This window comes from Mobula birostris, chromosome 23 (assembly GCF_030028105.1).
Source record: "Mobula birostris isolate sMobBir1 chromosome 23, sMobBir1.hap1, whole genome shotgun sequence".
Classification (NCBI taxonomy): domain Eukaryota; kingdom Metazoa; phylum Chordata; class Chondrichthyes; order Myliobatiformes; family Myliobatidae; genus Mobula; species Mobula birostris.
In genome coordinates this window covers 19,680,625-19,701,594 of record NC_092392.1, presented here as the reverse complement: position 1 = coordinate 19,701,594, position 20,970 = coordinate 19,680,625, and the positions used below count along the sequence as shown (strand labels likewise).

At 40.8% G+C, this 20,970-nt stretch overlaps 1 protein-coding gene across 6 annotated transcripts in view; it reads right to left on the bottom strand.

The window, feature by feature from the left end:
• Window positions 1-20,970, bottom strand: part of upf2 (UPF2 regulator of nonsense mediated mRNA decay) — a 125,881-nt gene that overhangs the window by 36,067 nt on the left and 68,844 nt on the right. For all 6 annotated transcript variants that reach the window (XM_072241573.1, XM_072241578.1, XM_072241577.1 and 3 more), the window contains exon 21: window positions 10,818-10,988. In XM_072241573.1, the coding sequence (XP_072097674.1) occupies window positions 10,818-10,988 (171 nt within the window). The remainder of the gene's footprint in view (window positions 1-10,817; window positions 10,989-20,970) is intronic.

The window sequence follows — 20,970 nt, the reverse complement described above, 5'->3', positions numbered from 1 at the left end:
ACAATTCCTTTAATGTGTGAAAAATGCCTATCATGTTGCTCCACTGCTGGTCAATAGAACCAAATAGAAATTGGTGGGGGTTATGGTAGATTAATAAGAAGTGAAACTGCAGTTTGTGTTAAAATTTAACAAAGACTTTGAAGATGAGCTAAGAGGCAAGATGACACCAAGTAATTAGGGTGTGTCAGGAAGGTGGCTCTAAAATCAAATAACAATTTATAGTACAGTACCAGCAATCATGATTGCGTTTTAACTCCTGCTGCTTGCTGTAAGGAGTATGCATGTTTTCCCCATAATCATGTTGGTTTCCTTCCGCATTGCAAAGACCATAGCACCACAAAACACAGGAGCAGAGTCAGGCCATTCAGCCCATTGAGTCTGCTCCACCATTCCACCATGGCTGATCCCAGATCCCACTCAATCCCATATAACTGCCTTCTCATCCTATCCTTTGATGCCCTGACTGATCATGAAATGATTAACTTCCGTCTTAATTATACCCACAGACTTGGCCTCCACTACAGTCTGTGGCAGAGCATTAAACAGATTCATTGCTCTCTGGCTAAAAAAAAATCCTTCTTTCCTCTGTTCTAAAAGGTCTCCCCTCAATTTTGAGGCTGAGCCCTCTAGTTCTGGATACCCCCGCCATAAGAAATATCCTCAACACATCCACCCTATCTAGTCCTTTCAACATTCAGTAGGTTTCATGAGATCCCTCCATATACTTCTAAGTTCCAGTGAGTACAGGCCCAAAGCTGCCAAACATTCCTCATATGTTAACCCCTTCATTCCCAGAATAATCCTTGTGAACCTTCTCTGGACTCACTCCAATGACAACATATCCTTTCTGAGATATGTGGCTCAAAACTGTTGACAATACTCCAAGTGCAACCTGACAAGTGTCTTATTAAGACTCGGCATTATATCCTTACTTTTATATTCTATTTCCCTTGAAATAAATGCCAACATTGCATTTGCCATCTTTACCAAAGACTCAATCTGTAAATTAACCTTCTGGGAGTCTTGCACGAGGACGCCCAAGTGATGTTTGAACCTTCTCCCTAATTATATACCAGTCCACACTATTGTTCCTTTCCCAACACTGTACTCCATCTGCCACTTTGTTGCCTATTCTTCCAATTTGTTCAAGTCCTGCTGCAATTGCATTCCTTCCTCAGCACTACCTACTCCTCCACCTATCTTCGTATCATCTGCAAACTTTGCCACAAAGCCATCAATCCCACAACGCAAACACAAGGAAATCTGCTGATGCTGGAAATTCAAGCAACACACACAAAGTGCTGGTGGAACGCAGCAGGCCAGGCAGCATCTACAGGAAGAAGTTGAGTTGACGTTTCGGACCGAGACCCTTCATCAGGACTCCTGATGAAGGGTCTCGGCCTGAAACGTCGACTGTACTTCTTCCTATAGATGCTGCCTGGCCTGCTCAATTTCACGATGTATAGGTAAGGTAAGGGTTAATGAGTTGTGGGCATGCTATGTTGACACTGGAAGCGTGGTGATACTTGTGGGCTGCCCCCAGCACATCCTCAGACTGTGTTGGTCATTGACACAAATGACACATTGCACTGTATATTTCGATGTACAGACGTTTCTACATGTGACAAACAAAGCTAACTTTAATCTTACACTGCTTTAAAAATAAAAGTTTGAGTCTTGCTTATCTTGCTGTAGCCAGAAAATAAGCACTGCTCTTCCATGTAAGCCTAACACAGCATTTGTTTCTCTCTCTGATCTACCCCAAGTCCTGACTTTGTATATTTAAAATCAGCTTTAATATCACAGGTTGATGTTGTGAAACTGCTTTGTGGCAGCAGTACACTGTCATACATAATAATAAAACCCATTAATTACAATAAGTAATATATATTTAAAAATTAAATTAAATAGTGCAAAAAGAGAGCAAAAAATAGAGAGTAATTGTAGATGGGTTCATTGTATGTTCACAAATCCGGGTAGGAGCCATTTGTGAAACACTGAGTATGTGTCTTCAAGCTCCTGTACATCCTCCTTGATGGCAGCAACGAGAAGAGGGTATGTCCTGGGTGACGGAGGTCCTTAATGATAGATGCCACCTTTTGAAGGTGTCCTAGAATCTAGGGAAACTAGTGCCCATGATAGAGTTGGCTGAGTTTACAACTTTCTGCAGCTTTTTCCGATCCTTCATACCAGTCAGTGATGCAACCAGTTAGAATGCTCTCCACAGTACATCTGTAGAAATTTTCCAGGATCTTTGATGATGTACCAAATCTCCTCAAACTCCCAATGAAATATAGCCATTGTCGTACCTTCGCTGTAATTACATCAATAAGTTGGGCCTAGGACAGATCTTCAGGGATGTTTTCTTTTTGACGTGTGCCTGCGTGCACGTGAGTCTGTGCGTGTGCATCTGCGTGTGCGTCTGTGATGATGTCTTTTTTTCATGGCTTTTACAAGGCGTGGAGCAAGAGAGAGACCGTGTGGCGCGCCACTCCTCACACAGACATTTTCGCAGTATTTTTCCCCTGTATTTTACGACGTCGAGTTTCGATCTCGACACTCAACACGGCACAGATGGAAAGCGTACGCAGGAGCGGACCCGACTGGTTTCTAACCCGGGAACCTCCGCTCCCGGGTCCGGCACCGATATCATTGCGCCACCAGCCGGCCCTCTTCAGAGATGTTGAAACCCAGGAACTGGAAACTGCTCGTTTCCACTGTTGACCTCTTGATGAGGACTGGTGTGTGTTCCCTCGACTTCCCTTGCTTCCTTTGACTTTTGATTTGAAAATGCAGCACCTGTTTGCACTTGCACACTGACATGACCCAGGTTTACTGCTCAACCATTTTACCGGCTCCTCCACTCTTCCAAGACTGAAATTTCCTCCAACTCAACACAAGACCAAAACCACAAACAATCTGCTGGAGGAACTCACATTCTGCAAAGTGAGTTGTTTGTATTAACAACCAACACATCTAGTGATGTGCTGAATGCAGCTCGCAAGTGTTGCCACATATTTTTAGAGCCAACATAGCAATGCTTAACAGAACATAACAAAACAGAAAAACAACAGCAAAACAAACCCCTTTCCTCCCTCCCACCCACATGGATAGTCCTCCAGCTAGAAGGCTTCAACTCACCAGGTCAGATACAAACCTGGGGGGAAATAGACAGTTGACGTTCTGGGTCAAGACCCTTAATCTGGGCTACAAGACAGATTAGTACTATCGAAAGGTGAGGAGTAGGGTAGGAGCAAGAACTGGGGCCAGACCTCGACTCCTCCATCTTTTTCTACTGGCCTTCTCCCCTCTACATTCAGTGCACATGACAGCTCTCAACTTGAAACATTGACTATTTCCCTCCATAGATACTGCCTGACTTGGAGTTCCTCCAGCATCTGCAGTCTATTGTGTCTTCATAAGACGAGCACAATCATTTTTGGTCATCATGACAATCCTCTCCTGGCAACCTTGTAAAACTGAGCCACATCCTATCCATCCTTGCCGCTGCATTTAATCCCACGATTTGGATTTCAAACGTACAGTATCACCAGAACTGCATATTTCCAACATCACTGCTCCCACTGCTGACAAAAATCCTATCAATACCTCAAGTATAAAAAACAAAGTTTCCTGTGCTCCTTCTACATCCATCGAATCCATCTGGCCACTGCCATGAAGGATGATGGCTCAACTTGATTTGCCATATACTGTAGGTTTACAAGGAATTTGCTGTGGTGTGTTGGCGTAATGTGCAAAATAAAACAATATTCAACAATTATAAAGAATTATATAAAATTAATGTTAGGGTACAGATATGGAATAATAAATACCAGCATGCAAATAGCATTATTAAAAATGATTTAAAGTGTTTACAGTGTAGTGCATGACTGAGGTAGTTGACAGAGGGGGTGAGAGGCCTCCTGCTCCTCCATTTCTCAATGGACATATACTAAACTGCTGTAGTAGTATCTTGATCACGTTCCATCATTCGGCTCATCGAGATATTGAAATGTTTCAACGTTATCCAAATTCATGCCAATTCACATTCCTGTGTTTGCATCAGATTAAGCAATGCCTTCATTTTAAGGTGCTCAACCGTGTATTCAGATCTCGCCCATGTCCTCATCCCTCTTTGCCCCTGATTATCAATGGCCATAAAACCCTCTGGGATACGCTTCCCTTTGCTTTTTATGTGAACCTGATGATTTAGACTCAGGTGTAGGCAGTATAGGTAGGTAGAGATGATACAAAATGTGTTCATGGTTGACAGCAAGGAGAAAAGCTATTTTTCCTGAATCTAAGAGTCTAGGGACAAGGACTGAAGGACTGGAGGCCCAGAGGCAGTCTGCGAGTTAGCGATTGGGAGAGTGGATGGATGGTAAGGTTTGAAAAGGGGCTTGTTTTGCTGTCCTGCCTGCTGAAGGGTCCAGTCCAAAAAGTCAACCTTTAATTAACTTCCATGGATGCTGCCTGACCTGCTGAGTTGCTCCAGCGTTTTGTGTGTATTGCTCTGGATTTCCAGCAGGATCACTTGTGCTTTTGTTTTGCTGTTTCTGCTGAGCATTGTGGATGTGCTATGCTGGCGACACTTGTGGGCGGTTCCCAGCACATCCTTGGGTGAAGCAACACACATCAAAGTTGCTGGTGAACACAGCAGGCCAGGCAGCATCTCTAGGAAGAGGTACAGTCGACGTTTCGCCAGTCCTGACGAAGGGTCTCGGCCTGAAACGTTGACTGTACCTTTTCCTAGAGATGCTGCCTGGCCTGCTGCGTTCACCAGCAACTTTGATGTGTGTTGCTTGAATTTCCAGCATCTGCAGAATTCCTGTTGTTTACATCATTGGGTGTGTTGGTTGCTAACGTAAATGAGACATTTCACTCTGTTTTTAAGTACATATAATAAATAAATCTGAATCTGAAATTCAGGAGAAAGGAGGTGGCCTGAAAACAAATGGAGCAGAAAAATTTGGAATGGAATTTAAACAAGAAGAGTGGGGCAATGTACAGGCTCAACAAGGAAATGCACAATAAACAGAAAGTCAATGAAGTCTAGTGGAAGAGAGCTCCTTGAAGGTAGCAGGAAAGCTGGATAAGGTGGCTGAGAAAGGTATTTAAGATTTGCTTTAATGGCCAAGGGATTTACTATTGGAGGCAGAAACTTGCACAACTTTTAGAGAGTACCCAGGTGGGTACTGGAGGTAGGACTAGCTGGGCAGTCCTTTATCAGCAGAATAGCACATCAAATGGCCTCTATGTGTCATAAGTTTTCTGACTCCACAAGCCACGCCAATTCTGGCCTGTTTCTTGTATCCAAATTTAAATCAAACTATTACAATCTCAAGTGTCTTCAACTGCAAAAGATCTGCTTGAGATTTTTCTACCCACACCTTCCCCCCCCCCCCCAGAAATATAAATTTTTTTCTTGATTTTACTTCTGAGTTTTCAGTTCCCTCCCCTGATGTTCCTTTAAATGGCTTGGCTTTGACTTTGTTTGGTAATGTGTCTAGAAATGTTTGTGTCAAAGAGCAAGACAGCAAGGACACAAGCCCTTTAACCCAAATAGTCCATACCAACCACAGTGTTCATCAAGCTGGTCCCAGTTTCCTGTGTTCAGTCCACATTTCTCCAAGCCTTGCTCCACTATGTACCTATCTAAGTGCTTCTTAAGTCATACTAATGTACCTGCCTCAAATACTAACTCTGGCAACTAGCTCCATACACTCACCACCTTCTGCATGAAAAGGATGCTCCTTGGGTCTCTTGCAAATCTCGTTCCTCTCATAATAAGATGATGTCCCTTCAGTTTAGACTTCCCTACCCTGGGGAAAAGACTGTTACCATCATCATTATCTATGCCTCTCACAGTTATAAATATTTCTATAAGATTGTCCCCCCACCCCCCATCATTCTCCTATGTTCCAAGGAAAAAAGATCTAGCCTAGCCAACATTAAACGATCTCAAAGTATTGTTGCTGTTGTATACAGGGACAACAGCTCTAAAACTGTACAAGGTGAACTGTTTGTATGTTCTATTATCTTGAGTGCTATTTAAGTTTCCACAGTGAAACCAAAGAATTGGCTCTACCTCATTAGTCTACTCCATATTTTCCTGCAGTCGGCTATAAGTACCTTCTGAAGAGCTTTCTCTAATGCTCTCAAAAGAACCCTTGTGTTTTTTTTTGTTTGTGTTAAAACAAATTATAAGTAGTCTATGGCCTCAAAACTTTGGAATCTGTCAAACCAGAAGAATCTGTATTTAAAAGGAACTTACTCAGAGGTGCCAAAAGAAGCCGCCCTTTGAGAAAACACCAAAAAGGTCCTTCAGAACAAAGCATGGCTTCATTGCTCAGATCCCACAAACCCAACTATTAAAGCACAATCTTAACAGGCTTCAGCACACAAAACACAAATTTTGGACAAACCTTAACTAGATTGTCAACTGATAAGAACAGACATACAAACGGTCTGAAGTATTTTCCAGGATACCATCAATTTTGCTTTTAAAATCTGTTCTCAATTCCAAATTTGTCAGTCTTTATATACACTGTTTTTCATAAATTCTATTGTATTTCTTTATTTTCCTGTAAACGCCTGCAAGAAAATTCAAGTTCAAAGTATATTTATTGCAAAGTACGTATGTCAGCATACACAACCCTGAGATTCATCATCTTGGGGGCATTCACAGTAAGCACAAGATACATAATAGAATCAATAAAAGACCACACCCAACAGGACGGACAAACAACCAATATGTAAAACACAACAAACTGTGCAAATACAAAAACAAAGGGGAAAAAATAAGCAAGCAAATAATATCAGGAACACGAGATGAACAGTGCTTGAAAATGGGTCCATATGTTGTAGGAACAGTTCAGTGATGGGGTGAATGAAGTTAGCCCCTCTAGGCATATGGTTGAGGAGTAACAACTGCTCCTGAACCAGGTGGTATGTTTCTGTATCTCCTTCCTGACAGTAGTGAGAAGAGAGCAGGCCTGGATGGTAGGGGCGGGGGTCCTCGATGATGAATGCTGCTTTGCTGAATCTTAAAGTCATATCCAGTAATATGTATGTACTTTGATAATAAATTTTGCTTTAAACTTTGATTTTACTAAGTGCTGATGAAGGGTCTTGGCCCAAATGTCGACTGTTTATTCCTCTCCAGAGAAGATACCTGTCCTGTAGAGTTCCTGCAGTATTTTGTATTTGTTTCTCTGGATTTCCAGCATCTGCAGAACCTCACGTTTATTTTGACTTAATCTCTGTGCAGTCTATAAGACATTTAGTGGGGCTGCAAATTATGCTGCAGGTAATTATGGAAGGTAGTCATTGTAAATCATGCTGAAAGTGGAAACACATTGTGCAAACGGGTAAATTTTTAACCTATGGTAAACACTACATTCCTATCTATGTCACCATTCTGCAATAACCATCAAAAAAATTTAACATTTGAACAGCTCTTTCAGACACACAAGGTCAGGGAATTGGGACTCCACCACAATGCTTTTTTGAAGCCTTTCAAAAACACAAGAGATTCTGCAGGTGCTGAAAATCTTGAGCTACACATACAGAATACTGGATGAGCTCAGCAGGTCAGGTAGCATCTATGGAGGGGAAATAAACAGTTGACCATTCATAAGGATTGGAAAGGAACAAGGCAGAAGCCAGAATCAAAAATCAGGCTTATTATCACGTCACAAAACTTGTTGCTTTGTGACAACATGAGAATGTGATGCATAAAATACACTATAAATTACATTAAAAAATATACAGTGCAAAAAAAGAGCGAAAATTGTGAGGTAGTGTTCATGGACCATTCACAGAAGGTCAAATACAGGCGGAGCTTATAAGGGTTAATAGCACCTAACGGTGCCTCCTTTGCTTGCATCTTCGAAAACAGTTCTATTTCCATCCTTAATATTCATATTTTTCCCTTTCAGGGTTCTTTTGCAGACCCTGACCTGGAGTTACACGCTGATTACGGTTCTTTGCAGGAATGGGAGCCATTCTCAGGGTTTCACAACTGACTTTTGTTGTTCGGCATGCCAAAGGTTCGGCCTAAGAGTCCATCCCAGATTCAGAAGCCTATGACCTCGGGGCTCTGGAAACGGGACAGATTAAGGGTCAGTGTCACGACAGGAGACCCGTGTGTCGTCGGGGGAGTCGGGATATCTGTGACGTGGCAGACTTTTAACATCGTAAATCAGCAAGTTGTTTGTTATGTCTCCCCACTTGCTGGGAAAATGGAGACACCTCTTTCTCCCTTATTAGGGAGAGAGAGAACCCGTGGTACGTTGAATACCGGGTGAAACATGAAGTCTTTGGGGTCACTGCAAGTCTGTGTCTTTGCTGTTGCTTTGCTCAAGCTTGAGTGCTCGATGGCGGTGCTGATGCCTTTTTTTGCTGGTGGGGAGAGGGGGAGATTGTTGCTTGCTGCTGTTTACGCTTGGGAGGGGGGAGCTGGGGGGGTACTTTGGGGATCTAACATTTAACTGTTGTTCATTCTTTGGGGCACTCCTCTGTTTTCAAGGATGGTTGCAAAGAAAAAGCATTTCAGGATGTATGTTGCATACATTTCTCTGACATTAAATTGTACCTTTGAAATCTGATGGCAAAATAAGTTAGGGGTAGGGAAGAAGTACAAGATGGCAGATGATGGGTGAAACGTTTTGTGTGTATTACTCAGCCTTACAAAAAAATGGTTTTATATCATCTACTTTGTGAAGAAGATTCACAAATACAAGAAGCTTAGGAAAATGCTGCATAAAGAAGATGTCTAACTATTGTAATAAGTGAAACATAATGAAATACGATTGTGTATACAACCAAAGCAGTAGAATAAAAGTGAGGGAAGGTCACGGTGTCTATGTACAGTTCACAGGACAGGTTATAACTTCCAGTAACTGAGGCACATAAGTGGCACAACATGGTAGTAGCGTAGAAGAGATTCCAGGGCAATTTGCGCTCTTACGGGTCTCATTTATCAGCAAGAGCAGACTATCTTAGATTCTGTAACCTGGATGGGAGACTTACATTTATATAGCACTGTTAAAGGAGAAAAATATCCTAAAACAGGGAATCAGGCTCTTTGGCCCAACCATCCCATGTGGGCCAAAATGCCTATCTTAGTTAGACCCATATTGGGTATATTTAAAGTGAAGGTTGATAGGTTTTTGATCAGCCAGGGTCTCAAAAGATTATGGGGAGAAGGCAGGAGAATGGGGCTGAGAGGGAAAATAAAACAGCCGGGATTGCTTGGCAGTGCAGACTTGAGGGCAGAATGGCCTTATTCTGCTCCTGTGGTCTTATGGTCTTGTATCCCTCGACACCATTACAATCTATGTACCTTTTAAATGTTAATATGCCTCAACTGTTTCCTCTACATTAAACATATCATGCAGGAGGTGTCAAGATTTTTGAGGGGTGATTCATATGGGGATAAAGCACTGGCAATAATACTGAACAAGAAATCTGAAAAAAAAATGTTTAAACTGTGCTAGCGCAGCAGTAGATTCAGAGTTTGAACTGGAAGAAAGTCAGATGGGGTGAGTGACATTGTGTAGGGTTCTGATTATCCTGTTGTAAGAAAACCATCATTAAACTAAAAAGGTGCAGAAGAGATTGACAAAGATGCTGCCTGGACTAGGTTATAGGGAGAAGTTGGCCACACTGGACCTTTATTCCCTGCAGTGTAGGAGAATGAGGGATAACCCCAGAAGTTTACAAAATCATGAGGGGTATGGATAAGGTGGATAGTCATAGTATTTTCCGCTGGGTTGGGGAGTCCCAAACTGAAGGGCAAAGATACAAGGGGGGAAATTTTTAAAAGAGACAGGAGAGGTAACCTTTTTCTATTTACACACAGAGCGTAGTGGGTACTGGAATGAGCAGAAAGGGGAAGTGGTTAAGGTGGGTAAATTTGGATAAACACAGAGGGTTATGGGCTGAACATGACAACTGGGACCAGCAGGGAGGGATGCTGTGGTCAGCATGGACTAGTGGGCCAAAGGATCTGCTTCCATGTTGCATTATGCTATAACTCCAATGGAAGCCCTTCACCTCCTAGATAGACTATCAAAAGCATGGATTCTGTTCAGCATAAACTGAATCCAGCAAAAAAGGAACCTGTTGCAAGATCTATGGTTGGTCAAAACATGTTCCTTCCAAGCTTTTGATTTTTACATTTCTTTTGAAGTATTAATTTTGATTTATTTCCATGCTGTTAGGTCCTCTGTACCACCAATCTCAGGGATAGCTTCCATTCTGTTGTAATAAGACAAACGAACAGTCCCCAGTATGTCAAGATGGACTCTCCACTTCACAATCTACCTCATTATGGCCCTTGTACTTTATTGGCTACCTGCGCACTCTCTCTGCAACTCTAACAGTATATTCAGCATTCTGTTATTGTTTTCCTTTGTACAATGATGTGATGAACTGATTTGCATCAATGGCATGTAAAACTATGTTTTTCTCTGTGCATGTGACAATAATAAATCAATTTACATATCCATTTAAAAAGTGATGCTTATACTTTAAAATTAATTGGACACACCAGGTCTATTTATTTTTCCACAGATTAAATGAAAACATGCAAAATAAACTGCTGGCAATGCCAAGAACACAGCAGCAAAATTAAAGATAAAGAAAAACAAAGGATAATGCAATCAGTATTACTGGAGTGCAGTGAATTAGGTAAATTGGGTTCCCTAGGATTATAAAGGACAGCGAAACACCAAGCCTGGTTCAGTTCAGTGTGCAACATAACACCACACCCAAACACACTGCTACACAAGCATTATTAACATATACCGTACCTGTTGTTTGTTGCCCCTTCTGGTAAGCATTACAAACTGCATGGTTTCCGAGTTTTCAGAGTCCCCTTCTCCCCCTCCCTGGGGAGGGGGTCCTTTTTTCAATTGGCTCTTCAGCTGGAGTGGAATCGCCACATCTAATTGGTGAACTTTGACTGACTCACCAGTTCGTTGCTGCACCAAGAAACAGAATAATTTTAGTGCAAGTAGTTCTAACATTTCATGTTTAATTTTATACTTCTTTTGTCAAGGCACCTGTCAGCAGTAGGCTATTTTATATCAGTTTATACTCAGTATTACTTAACTGGTATTGCTGTACCTATTACAGAGAGTCTCCTCATTCTAATCAGCAGAGCTTAAGATATTCCACTTTGGAATCAGTATGAGAGTTAGTACCAATGGCATACAATGTTTTGCATGTACAGTGCAATAAATAAAATACACTATAAATTACAATAAGTGCATGTGTGCACGCACGTACTATATATTTAATTTTTTTAAATTAGCACAAAAAGAGAGCAAAAATAGTGAGATAATATTCATAGGTTCATTGACCCCAGTCAGAAATCTGATGGCAGAGGGGAAGAAGCTGTTCCTAAAACGTTGAGTGTGTGTCTTCAGGCTCCTCTACCTTTATCATCTTTATTTAACAATAAAGATGAGAACCCTAACACAGAAACAATCTTTAACAACTAAATAAATAGTTAAGAAAAGGCAATGCAAATTTGAAGGAATTTAAAAGAAAAAGTAAAATAACTCAGTGGAAATGATACATAAAATTGTCATGACGACAAACGGGTCACTATTCTGAAGCAGCAAGTACATTCTTGTAGAAACCATTCCACAAGAGGGTTTACTTGACTCAGTAACAAAACTACAAAATTCCTCAGAAGCAACAGTCATGGACAGAACCAATTCCAGATTTACATTATTATCTGCAAGCATGGAAGGAGAAGGAGATAATTTTGCACTAATGCCGAAGTTACAATATTATGCAGTCTATGAACAAATGCAGACCCTTGTTTATTTGTTCGCAGATTAAGAATGTTTATTCCTTTAACAGTAAACACCCTGTTCCGCCAGTTAGAGCGAACCCAGTGGTGGGTCTGGAGTCACATACTTAGAACAGTACAGTACAGTCACTTTGACCTACGATGTTGTCCCAACCCATTAACCTACTCCAAGATAAATCTAAACCTTCCCTTCCACATAGCCCACTATTGTTCTATCATCCATGGGCTAACTTAACAATTTCTTAAATGCCCCCAATGTATCTGCCTCTACCATCACCCTTGGCATTCAGACCCCATCAGATTAAAGAGGCAGGTTTGCTTCCCAGAAGGACATGAGAAACTTTGATTTTTTTAATATAATAATCTGATAGTTTCACAGTTACCATTGATACAAGCATTTTAACTCCGAATCTAATTACTTCAAATTCCATAGCTTCCAAGGTTTGATCTAAACATGCTGCTGGATCAACATGACCAGGCTTCTAGATGCTGGTCTGGCAACTTTAGTTTGATTCATTTCATGGGAGGTGGATGTGAAGGCAAAACCAGCATTTACTGCCAATATCTAATTCACCTGGAGATGGAGGCAATAACCCATCTAGTCTGTGCCAAACTATTATTCTGCCAAGCCTCACTGACATGCACCTGGACCTATCCCTCCATACCCCTCCCATCCATGCATTTATCCAAATTTCACTTCAATGTTAAAATCAAATCCGCACTGGCAGGTCATTCCACATTCTCACTACCATATGACTAAAGAAGATCCCCCTCATGTCTCCCATAAACATAGTCCTATGTTCCTCAGAATGATGATTGACCACAGACTTGACTAAAATTGAATTAAAACATTGTAATGAAAACATTGAATAATTTTCAACAAACTCAATGGATCCTCTTTTGGAATCGTCAAGCTCCTTTCCATTCCAAGTCCACTGCCTTGTACAACAGAACAAGTTGAAATGCCAGACTGAGCAAGGACACCAAATTTCTTCCTTCTGGGGCACAAGTGAACATGGATCTTTTTAAGTTTTGAAGTGCTTACACATGCAAAGAGAAATGTATACTACAATACATATTTGATAATTACTCAGAAGGCACCGTTTTGTTTTACTTGAAAACCACATCATTCTTGTCCTACTTTTGATTATTCTAACTGACCTAGAGAAAAGGTCATCTGCATCATCAATAAAACCAGCAATTTCTGCCTCTAACATTGATTTCTTCAGACCACCTGTGTGGAAACTCCCAATCGCATTTTTATTATCCCAATCTTTGACAATTTCAATTACTGGTCGGACTTCAGTTCTCCACTACTCAAGTTACCCCAAACCACTGCCTACATATAACATTAAGTACTACTCATCAATCAGCCTTGATCTACGCCAGATCCCAACTGATCAGGAAATCATTTTTAAAATTTCAGCGGGTCAAGCCTCACGTGGAGGGACAGAGGTGATCGAAGCTTTGGGTTATGCCCCTGCACTAGGTCCTGTCCCTCCAGCAGCTTGTGTGTTGCTCCAGATTCCAGGACCTGCAGGCTCATACTTCATAAAAATTGGTGTTGTTTCAATTCTCTCCATGGTTCTGCCACTCCCCATCTCTGTAATCAACTCCAACTCTCTCTGCACTGCTTCAGCCACAGTTTCCTGTACTGTACCCCCCACCCTTCACCACCCTGGCAGCTGAAGCTGCAGCAATTAGTCGCAAAGTTCCAGCTCCCTTCCGCAATCCTATCTTTTGTCAGGAGGTTCCTTAAAATCTGTTTCTCTGATCAAATCCTTGGTCCTCTTTACCAATACTTCCTTCTGCGCATCAGTGCCAAATATTCTTGTTAACAATTCTGTAAAGGCTTTCATACTTTTTACTATTCAGAATCAGATTTATCATCACTGATATATGTTGTGAAATTTGTTGTTTTGCAGCTGCAGTACAGTGCAATACATGAAAATACTATAAATTACAATAAATACACTGCATATAAAATACATCTTAAATTAAAATTAAGAATTGGATTTTAACCTGCAGGTAGACTGGGAAAATCAGGCTGGTACTGGACCCCAGGAAAGGGAGTTTGTGGAACGCCTCAGAGATGGATTCTCAGAGCAGCTTGTATTAGAGCCTACCAGGGAGAAGGCAATTCTGGATTTAGTGTTGTGTAATGAGCCAGATTTGATAAGGGAACTTGAGGTAAAGGAGCCATTAGGAGGTAGTGACCATAATATGATAAGTTTTAATCTACAATTTGAGAGGAAGAAGGGAAGATCAAAAGTGTCAGTATTACAGTGAACAAAGGGGACTATGAACACATGAGGGAGGAGCTGGCAAAAGTTGACTGGAAAGATACCCTAGCAGGGATGACAGTGGACCAACAATGGCAGGTATTTCTGGGAATAATACAGAAGGAGCAGGATCAGTTCATTCCAAAGAGGAAGCAAGGTTCTAAGGGGAGTAAGGGCCGACCGTGGATGACATGGGAAGTCAAGGACAGTATAAAAATAAAAGAGAGGAAGTATAACATAGCAAGGATGAGTGGGAAGCCAGAGGATTGGGAGACTTTTAAGGAGCAACAGAAGATAACTAAAAAGGCAATATGGGGGGAAAAGATGAGGTACGAAGGTAAGCTAGCCAAAAATATATAGGAGGATAGTAAAAGCCTCTTTAGGTATGTGAAGAGGAAAAAATTAAGACCAAAGTTGGGCCCTTGAAGACAGAAACGGGTGAAATTATTATGGGGAACAAGGAAATGGCAGACGAGCTGAACAGGTACTTTGGATCTGTCTTCACGAGGGAAGACACAAATAATCTCCCAGATGTAATAGTGGCCAGAGGACCTAGGGTAACAGAGGAACTGAAGGAAATACGCATCAGGCACGAAATGGTGTTGGGTAAACTGATGGGACTGAAGGTTGATAAATCCCCAGGGCCTGATGGTCTGCATCCCAGGGTACTTAAGGAGGTGGCTCTAGAAATCGTGGCTGCATTGGTAATCATTTTCCAATGTTCTATAGATTCAGGATCAGTTCCTGCGGATTGGAGGGTAGCTGATGTTATCCCACTTTTTAAGAAAGGAGGGAGAGAGAAATCAGGCAATTATAGACCAGTTAGTCTGACATCAGTGGTGGGGAAGATGCTGGAATCAATTATAAAAGATGTAATAGTGGCATATTTGGATAGCAGTGGCAGGATAGGTCCCAGTCAACATGGATTTACGAAGGGGAAATCATGCTTGACTAATCTTCTGGAATTTTTTGATGATGTAACTATGAAAATGGACAAGGGAAAGCCAGTGGATGTAGTGTACCTGGACTTTCAGAAAGCCTTTGATAAGGTCCTACATAGGAGATTAGTGGGCAAAATTAGGGCAAATGGTATTTGGGGGTAGGGTACTGACATGGATAGAAAATTGGTTGGCAGACAGGAAACAAAGAGTAGGGATTAATGGGTCTTTTTCAGAATGGCAGGCAGTGACTAGTGGGGTACCGCAAGGCTTAGTGCTGGGACTGCAGCTATTTACAATATACATTAATGATTTAGATGAAGGGAATAAAAGTAACATTAGCAAATTTGCAGATGACACAAAGCTGGGTGGCAGTGTGAAATGTGAGGAGGATGTTATGAGAATGCAGGGTGACTTGGACAGGTTGGGTGAGTGGGCAGATGCATGGCAGATGCAGTTTAATGTGGATAAATGTGAGGTTATCCACTTTGGTGGCAAGAACAGGAAGGCAGATTACTATCTGAATCGTGTCAAGTTAGGAAAAGGGGAAGTACAACGAGATCTAGGTGTCCTTGCTCATCAGTCACTGAAAGTAAGCATGCAGGTACAGCAGGCAGTGAAGAAAGCTAATGGCATGCTGGCCTTCATAACAAGGGGAATTGAATATAGGAGCAAAGAGGTCCTTCTGTAGTTGTACAGGGCCCTGGTGAGACCACACCTGGAATATTGTATATAGTTTTGGTCTCCAAATTTGAGGAAGGACACTCTGGCTATTGAGTGAGTGCAGCGTAGGTTCACGAGGTTAATTCCCGGGATGGCAGGACTGTCATATGTTGAAAGATTGGAGCGACTGGGGTTGTATACACTGGAATTTAGAAGGATGAGAGGGGATCTGATTGAAATATATAAGATTCTTAAGGGATTGGACACGCTAGAGGCAGGAAACATGTTCCCGATGTTTGGGGAGTCCAGAACCAAAGGCCACAGTTTAAGAATAAGGGGTAGACAATTTAGAACGGAGTTGATGAAAAACTTTCACACAGAGGGTTGTGATTCTGTGGAATGCTCTGCCTCAGAAGGCAGTGGAGGCCAATTCTCTGAATTCTTTCAAAAAAGAGTTAGATAGAGCTCTTAAAGATAGCGGAGCGAAGGGATATGGGGAGAAGGCAGGAAAAGGGTACTGATTGTGGATCAGCCATGATCATAGTGAATGGTGGTGCTGGCTCAAAGGGCTGAATGGCCTACTCCTGCACCTATTGTCTATAAATCAAGCAATTAGTGCAAAATGAGAGTAAAACTAGTGAGACAGTGTTCATGGGTTCATTGTCCGTTCAGAAAACTGACAGCAGAGAAGAGGTTGCTCATATAATGTTAAGTGTGTATCTTCAGACCTCTCCTTCCTTTCTGATGGAAGTCATGAGAAGAGCTAGTAATGTCCTGGGTGGTGGGGATCTATAGTGATGGATGTACAAGGTCCATCTGGGATATTCCTGTTGTAAGGTGTCAACCTTGATAAGTAGGTTAATTCATGACAGTTTTTTTCCCCATTAGTCACGGTACCTTGAATCCCAGGGATTTCCCAGTTGTACCTGCCTGAATCTGACAATGGAACAGATGACATAGAATTCTGCACCTTACATGTACTTACTGTCAATGTTATGAAATGAACTTTAACACTGATCTACAGGGTAGTCCAGTATCTACTCAATTAGGAATATAATTGACATTGCCTGTTCTTAAGGTTGTTATATCCTTACATCAAGATTTTAATTAATCTTGTGAAGAAAATTGTCTTGAAGGGGAATTTTATATTTTGTAAAGAAAAACACCTTGTTAACTTTCCAGCAAATATTGAAGATTCTCTCTCTCCCTCTCCCCTCTCTCATGTTCAGGCAGGTAACTTGCTTCTGATAACTTGTGTTCTTTCACTGAACACTGAACATTAGCAATCTAATCAATTATTTCTGATCTGGCCATGGGTCACCTTGTTAGCTTTTCTAAAAGGGTAGACATTTCCTCCTTTAATGAACCTTGAGTATTGTTTTTTATGTTAAGCATGCTAAAAAGCACAAATAACTGTCGTCATTCAGTACAAATCAATTCAACTGTAAAATCTTTCACAAGTCATCTCATCATGCTTGATTAGTTACAACCAATGTCCCTCTCATTTTTAGTAGTCAGTGTGCGCAAAAATCTTATGTTGTGCAAATTTTTTTCCTGGGACAAAAGTATGTGCGTACTGAATGCACACATAGGACAGTTTATGAGGGTTTACAAAATATTTGACATAAAACTGCACAGAATAACAACAAAATAACATACATACTTAAGTCACTCAGTTATTTTTTCTCTCTCCTGTCTTTGGCATTTACCCATTCCTTGTAAACTCTATCTAGACTAATAGAACTTCCATCTAATTGATAGCTTTTGATTCTCACTAACATATCCAAATGACATTCACCTAAACGGTTTCTCAGCTTGTTTTTGAGTTGATTCATTAGGCTAAAACTTCGCTCACAGTCCGCACTAGACGCAAGAAAGGTTCCCCCAATGTCCATCCACTGTGCAAGGTTGCAAAACTGTTCATTTTGAAGGACAAATGCCACCATTTGAGCAAAGTTTGAAATCGGTTTGGATTTAATTTTTTCTTGCACGGAAAATCTGAAATCATTAAACTGTCTAACTATTACAATAGTTTCAGCTAGAAAATCATGATATTTTAGCCATAAGACATTAACTTGTTCATCGCCAAATGTGAAGTCACAATCTGCAATGGCGGAGAAATCAAAAGCTGACCATTCTTGTACCTCAACTTTGTCTGGGTTTGATAGTTTTCGCTGTCGCTCATCTGCACTCAACCATAACATGCATAGCACTCTTGTAACAGGTAATGACGGGTTCTGTTGCCTGAGCTTTTGTACACTGTCCAAATGCAATTTATTTGCCAAATGATGCTCCAAAAAGTCAAGTTTCCAAATATCATCCCACTTCTTTCCACTAGCAAATTCTCCAGCAACTTTTGCATCATGACAATACAAACAGATAACTCCAGTTTCCGAATCATACATAAATATTTCTCATAGCTGAACGTTCATGACCTCATGAGCTTTCGGTGTCAGTTTCTACTATTTTGTTAAGCCATTCAACTTTAAACAAATTTGCAGTTCTTTTGCGCTTCACGCCCTTCGCTTCTTTTGAATTCGATATAGTGAATCAATATTTTTTTCCAATAAAAATTTAGTAAGCCATCTACAGGATTTGAAATAGATCTTTGTAAACTTTACGATATGAACACTGTCCACAAAACATGGCTGCTGCCGTGCTGTGGTTGTACAAACCTTTCATAAGTCGAGGGATAGAGTTTAAGAGTCGCGATATAATGATCCAGCTCTATAAAACTCTGGTTAGGCCACACTTGGAGTACTGTGTCCAGTTCCGGTCACCTCACTATAGGAAGGATATGGAAGCATTGGAAAGGGTACAGAGGAGATTTACCAGGATGCTGCCTGGTTTAGAGAGTATGGATTATGACCAGCGATTAAGGGAGCTAGGGCTTTGCTCTTTGGAGAGAAGAAGGATGAGAAGAGACATGATAAAGGTGTACAAGATATTAAGAGAAATAGGTAGAGTGGATAGCCAGCACCTCTTCCCCAGGGCATCACTACTCAATACAAGAGGACATGGCTTTAAGGTAAGGGGTGGGAAGTTCAAGGGGGATATTAGAGGAAGGTTTTTTACTCAGAGAGTGGTTGGTGTGTGGAATACACTACCTGAGTCAGTGGTGGAGGCAGATACACTAGTGAAGTTTAAGAGACTATTAGACAGGTATATGGAGGAATTTAAGTTGGGAGGTTATATGGGAGGCAGGGTTTGAGGGTCGGCACAACATTGTGGGCCGAAGGGCCTGTAATGTGCTGTACTATTCTATGTTCTATATTCCATGGAACAGGAAAGGTGAAGTTGAGGTAAATTAGTGACATGCATTGTGGAATTTGAAAAACCGACTAACTAGTTAACAGAAACAGTTAGCTAAAAGATTATTTTCAATAAGTATAATTATTAATTACCACATTATTTTAGGTAACTAACTTTTAGTGCGCACATTAATTTCCTTTGTGCGCTGGTTGAAAAACGTGTGCACACGCACGCGCACAGCTTAGAGGGAACTATGGTTACAACTACAGGCATTTAATTCCTTTGAGGGTTTGGAGTTAAACTAAGTTAACTCCAATGAGGAGTTAAATGAGGAGGACATTTCTAATCTCAGTTTCTAGGTTTTCTTAAAATGTTAAAATGTTTTATTGTGTACAGCAGGGAAAACATAAGTGTTAAAGATCACATTATAAGAACATTCATTCAGAAACTTGCTCACAATTTGGAATGCTGCTAAAAATAGCAGAATTCTACTTCATGGACATTATATAAACAAAATACGTACCTCATAAAATATAACAATAACAACTTAGCAAGACAAATCTGAATTTATCTGCCAATGACTACACACTACACTTAATTTTATTGCATAAACATGCTGGCAGGACACAGCAATTTCAGACAAGAATGCATTTTTTTGCCTGTTAATGGGCTCTATGGCTTAGCGATTAGTGCAATGCCATTGCAGCTTGGGGCATCAGAATACAGAGTTCAATCCTGACATTCTCTGTAAGGAGTTTGTACATCCTCCTCATGGAATGTGAGTTTTCCCTGGGTGCTCCGGTTTCCTCTCATTGTCCAAGACATACTGTGTAGGTTAATTTATCATTGTAAGTTGTCTTGTGATTAGATTATCAGCATTTTGTATGTGTTACTCAGTGTTCCTCCAGCAACTTTTGTCTTGAACTAGACTCCAGCATCTGCAGTCTCTTGCATCTCCAAGGGTGATGGTAAATGTTTTACAACAGCTTATGGAAATTAATTTTGACTTCATTGTCTCTTTTGACTAAACCAAACTAGATTTCTCCTTCATAGATAGAAATTTCAATTACTGGTTCAATATGGTACTTTCAAAACTAAGTACAAGCCTGCTCTTTCAAATAGCTTAAATAAGGGACTGCGTTCATAAATCACCTTCTGTGATTCCAGAACGCTTGAAAGTGTTTGACGCCGTGCAGTTTTCTTAATCATGGATACTTTTGTACTGTTGGCAATGCAGCTGTCCATGCAAACACAGCAAACTCCCAAGATCAGCAAAATTCAAAGTAAATTTATTATCAAAGTACACATACATCATTATATACAACCCTGAAATTCATTTTCTTGGGGGCATTTGCAGTAAGTACAAAACACAAAGCAAAATAATAATAATAAATATCGGAAACACAAGATGAAAAGTCTTTGGCAAATCCATAGGTTGTGGGAACAGTTGAGGTGAGTGAAGTTATCCCCTCTGGTTCACAAGCCTGATGGTTGAGGGGTAATAACTGTTCCTGAATATGGTGGTGTGGGACTTGAGCCCATGTACCTCCTTACTGATGTCAGCAGGGAGAAGAGATCATGGCCTGGATTGTGTGAGTATCTGAAGATGGATGCTGCAAAATGATGCTGTGACAATAGTGCATTTTACTGATCTAAATTTCATCCTAATTATTTGCCTGGACAAGGGAGTGAACCTCCCTACTCATGCAAATATTTCCTTAAGAATTTTATGCCTATCCAAATCCACCAAATTTAAAACTTCCATGCCAAAGTCAGCAACAGATTTGATACGGTGCAGCATTTCTTTCATTAGGAATTACTGGATAACTTTAAGAACCTTGTAACCCTGGGACCAATAATAGTTTCTCCATTCATGGATCCTGTTCAGTTAATTGAACATGGGCTATGAATTAAATTATATCCAATCTTTACCAGTTGAGCTCAGAGCACAAAGAGATTCTGCAGATGCTAGAAATCTTGAGGAACATATATACTAAATGCTGGAGGA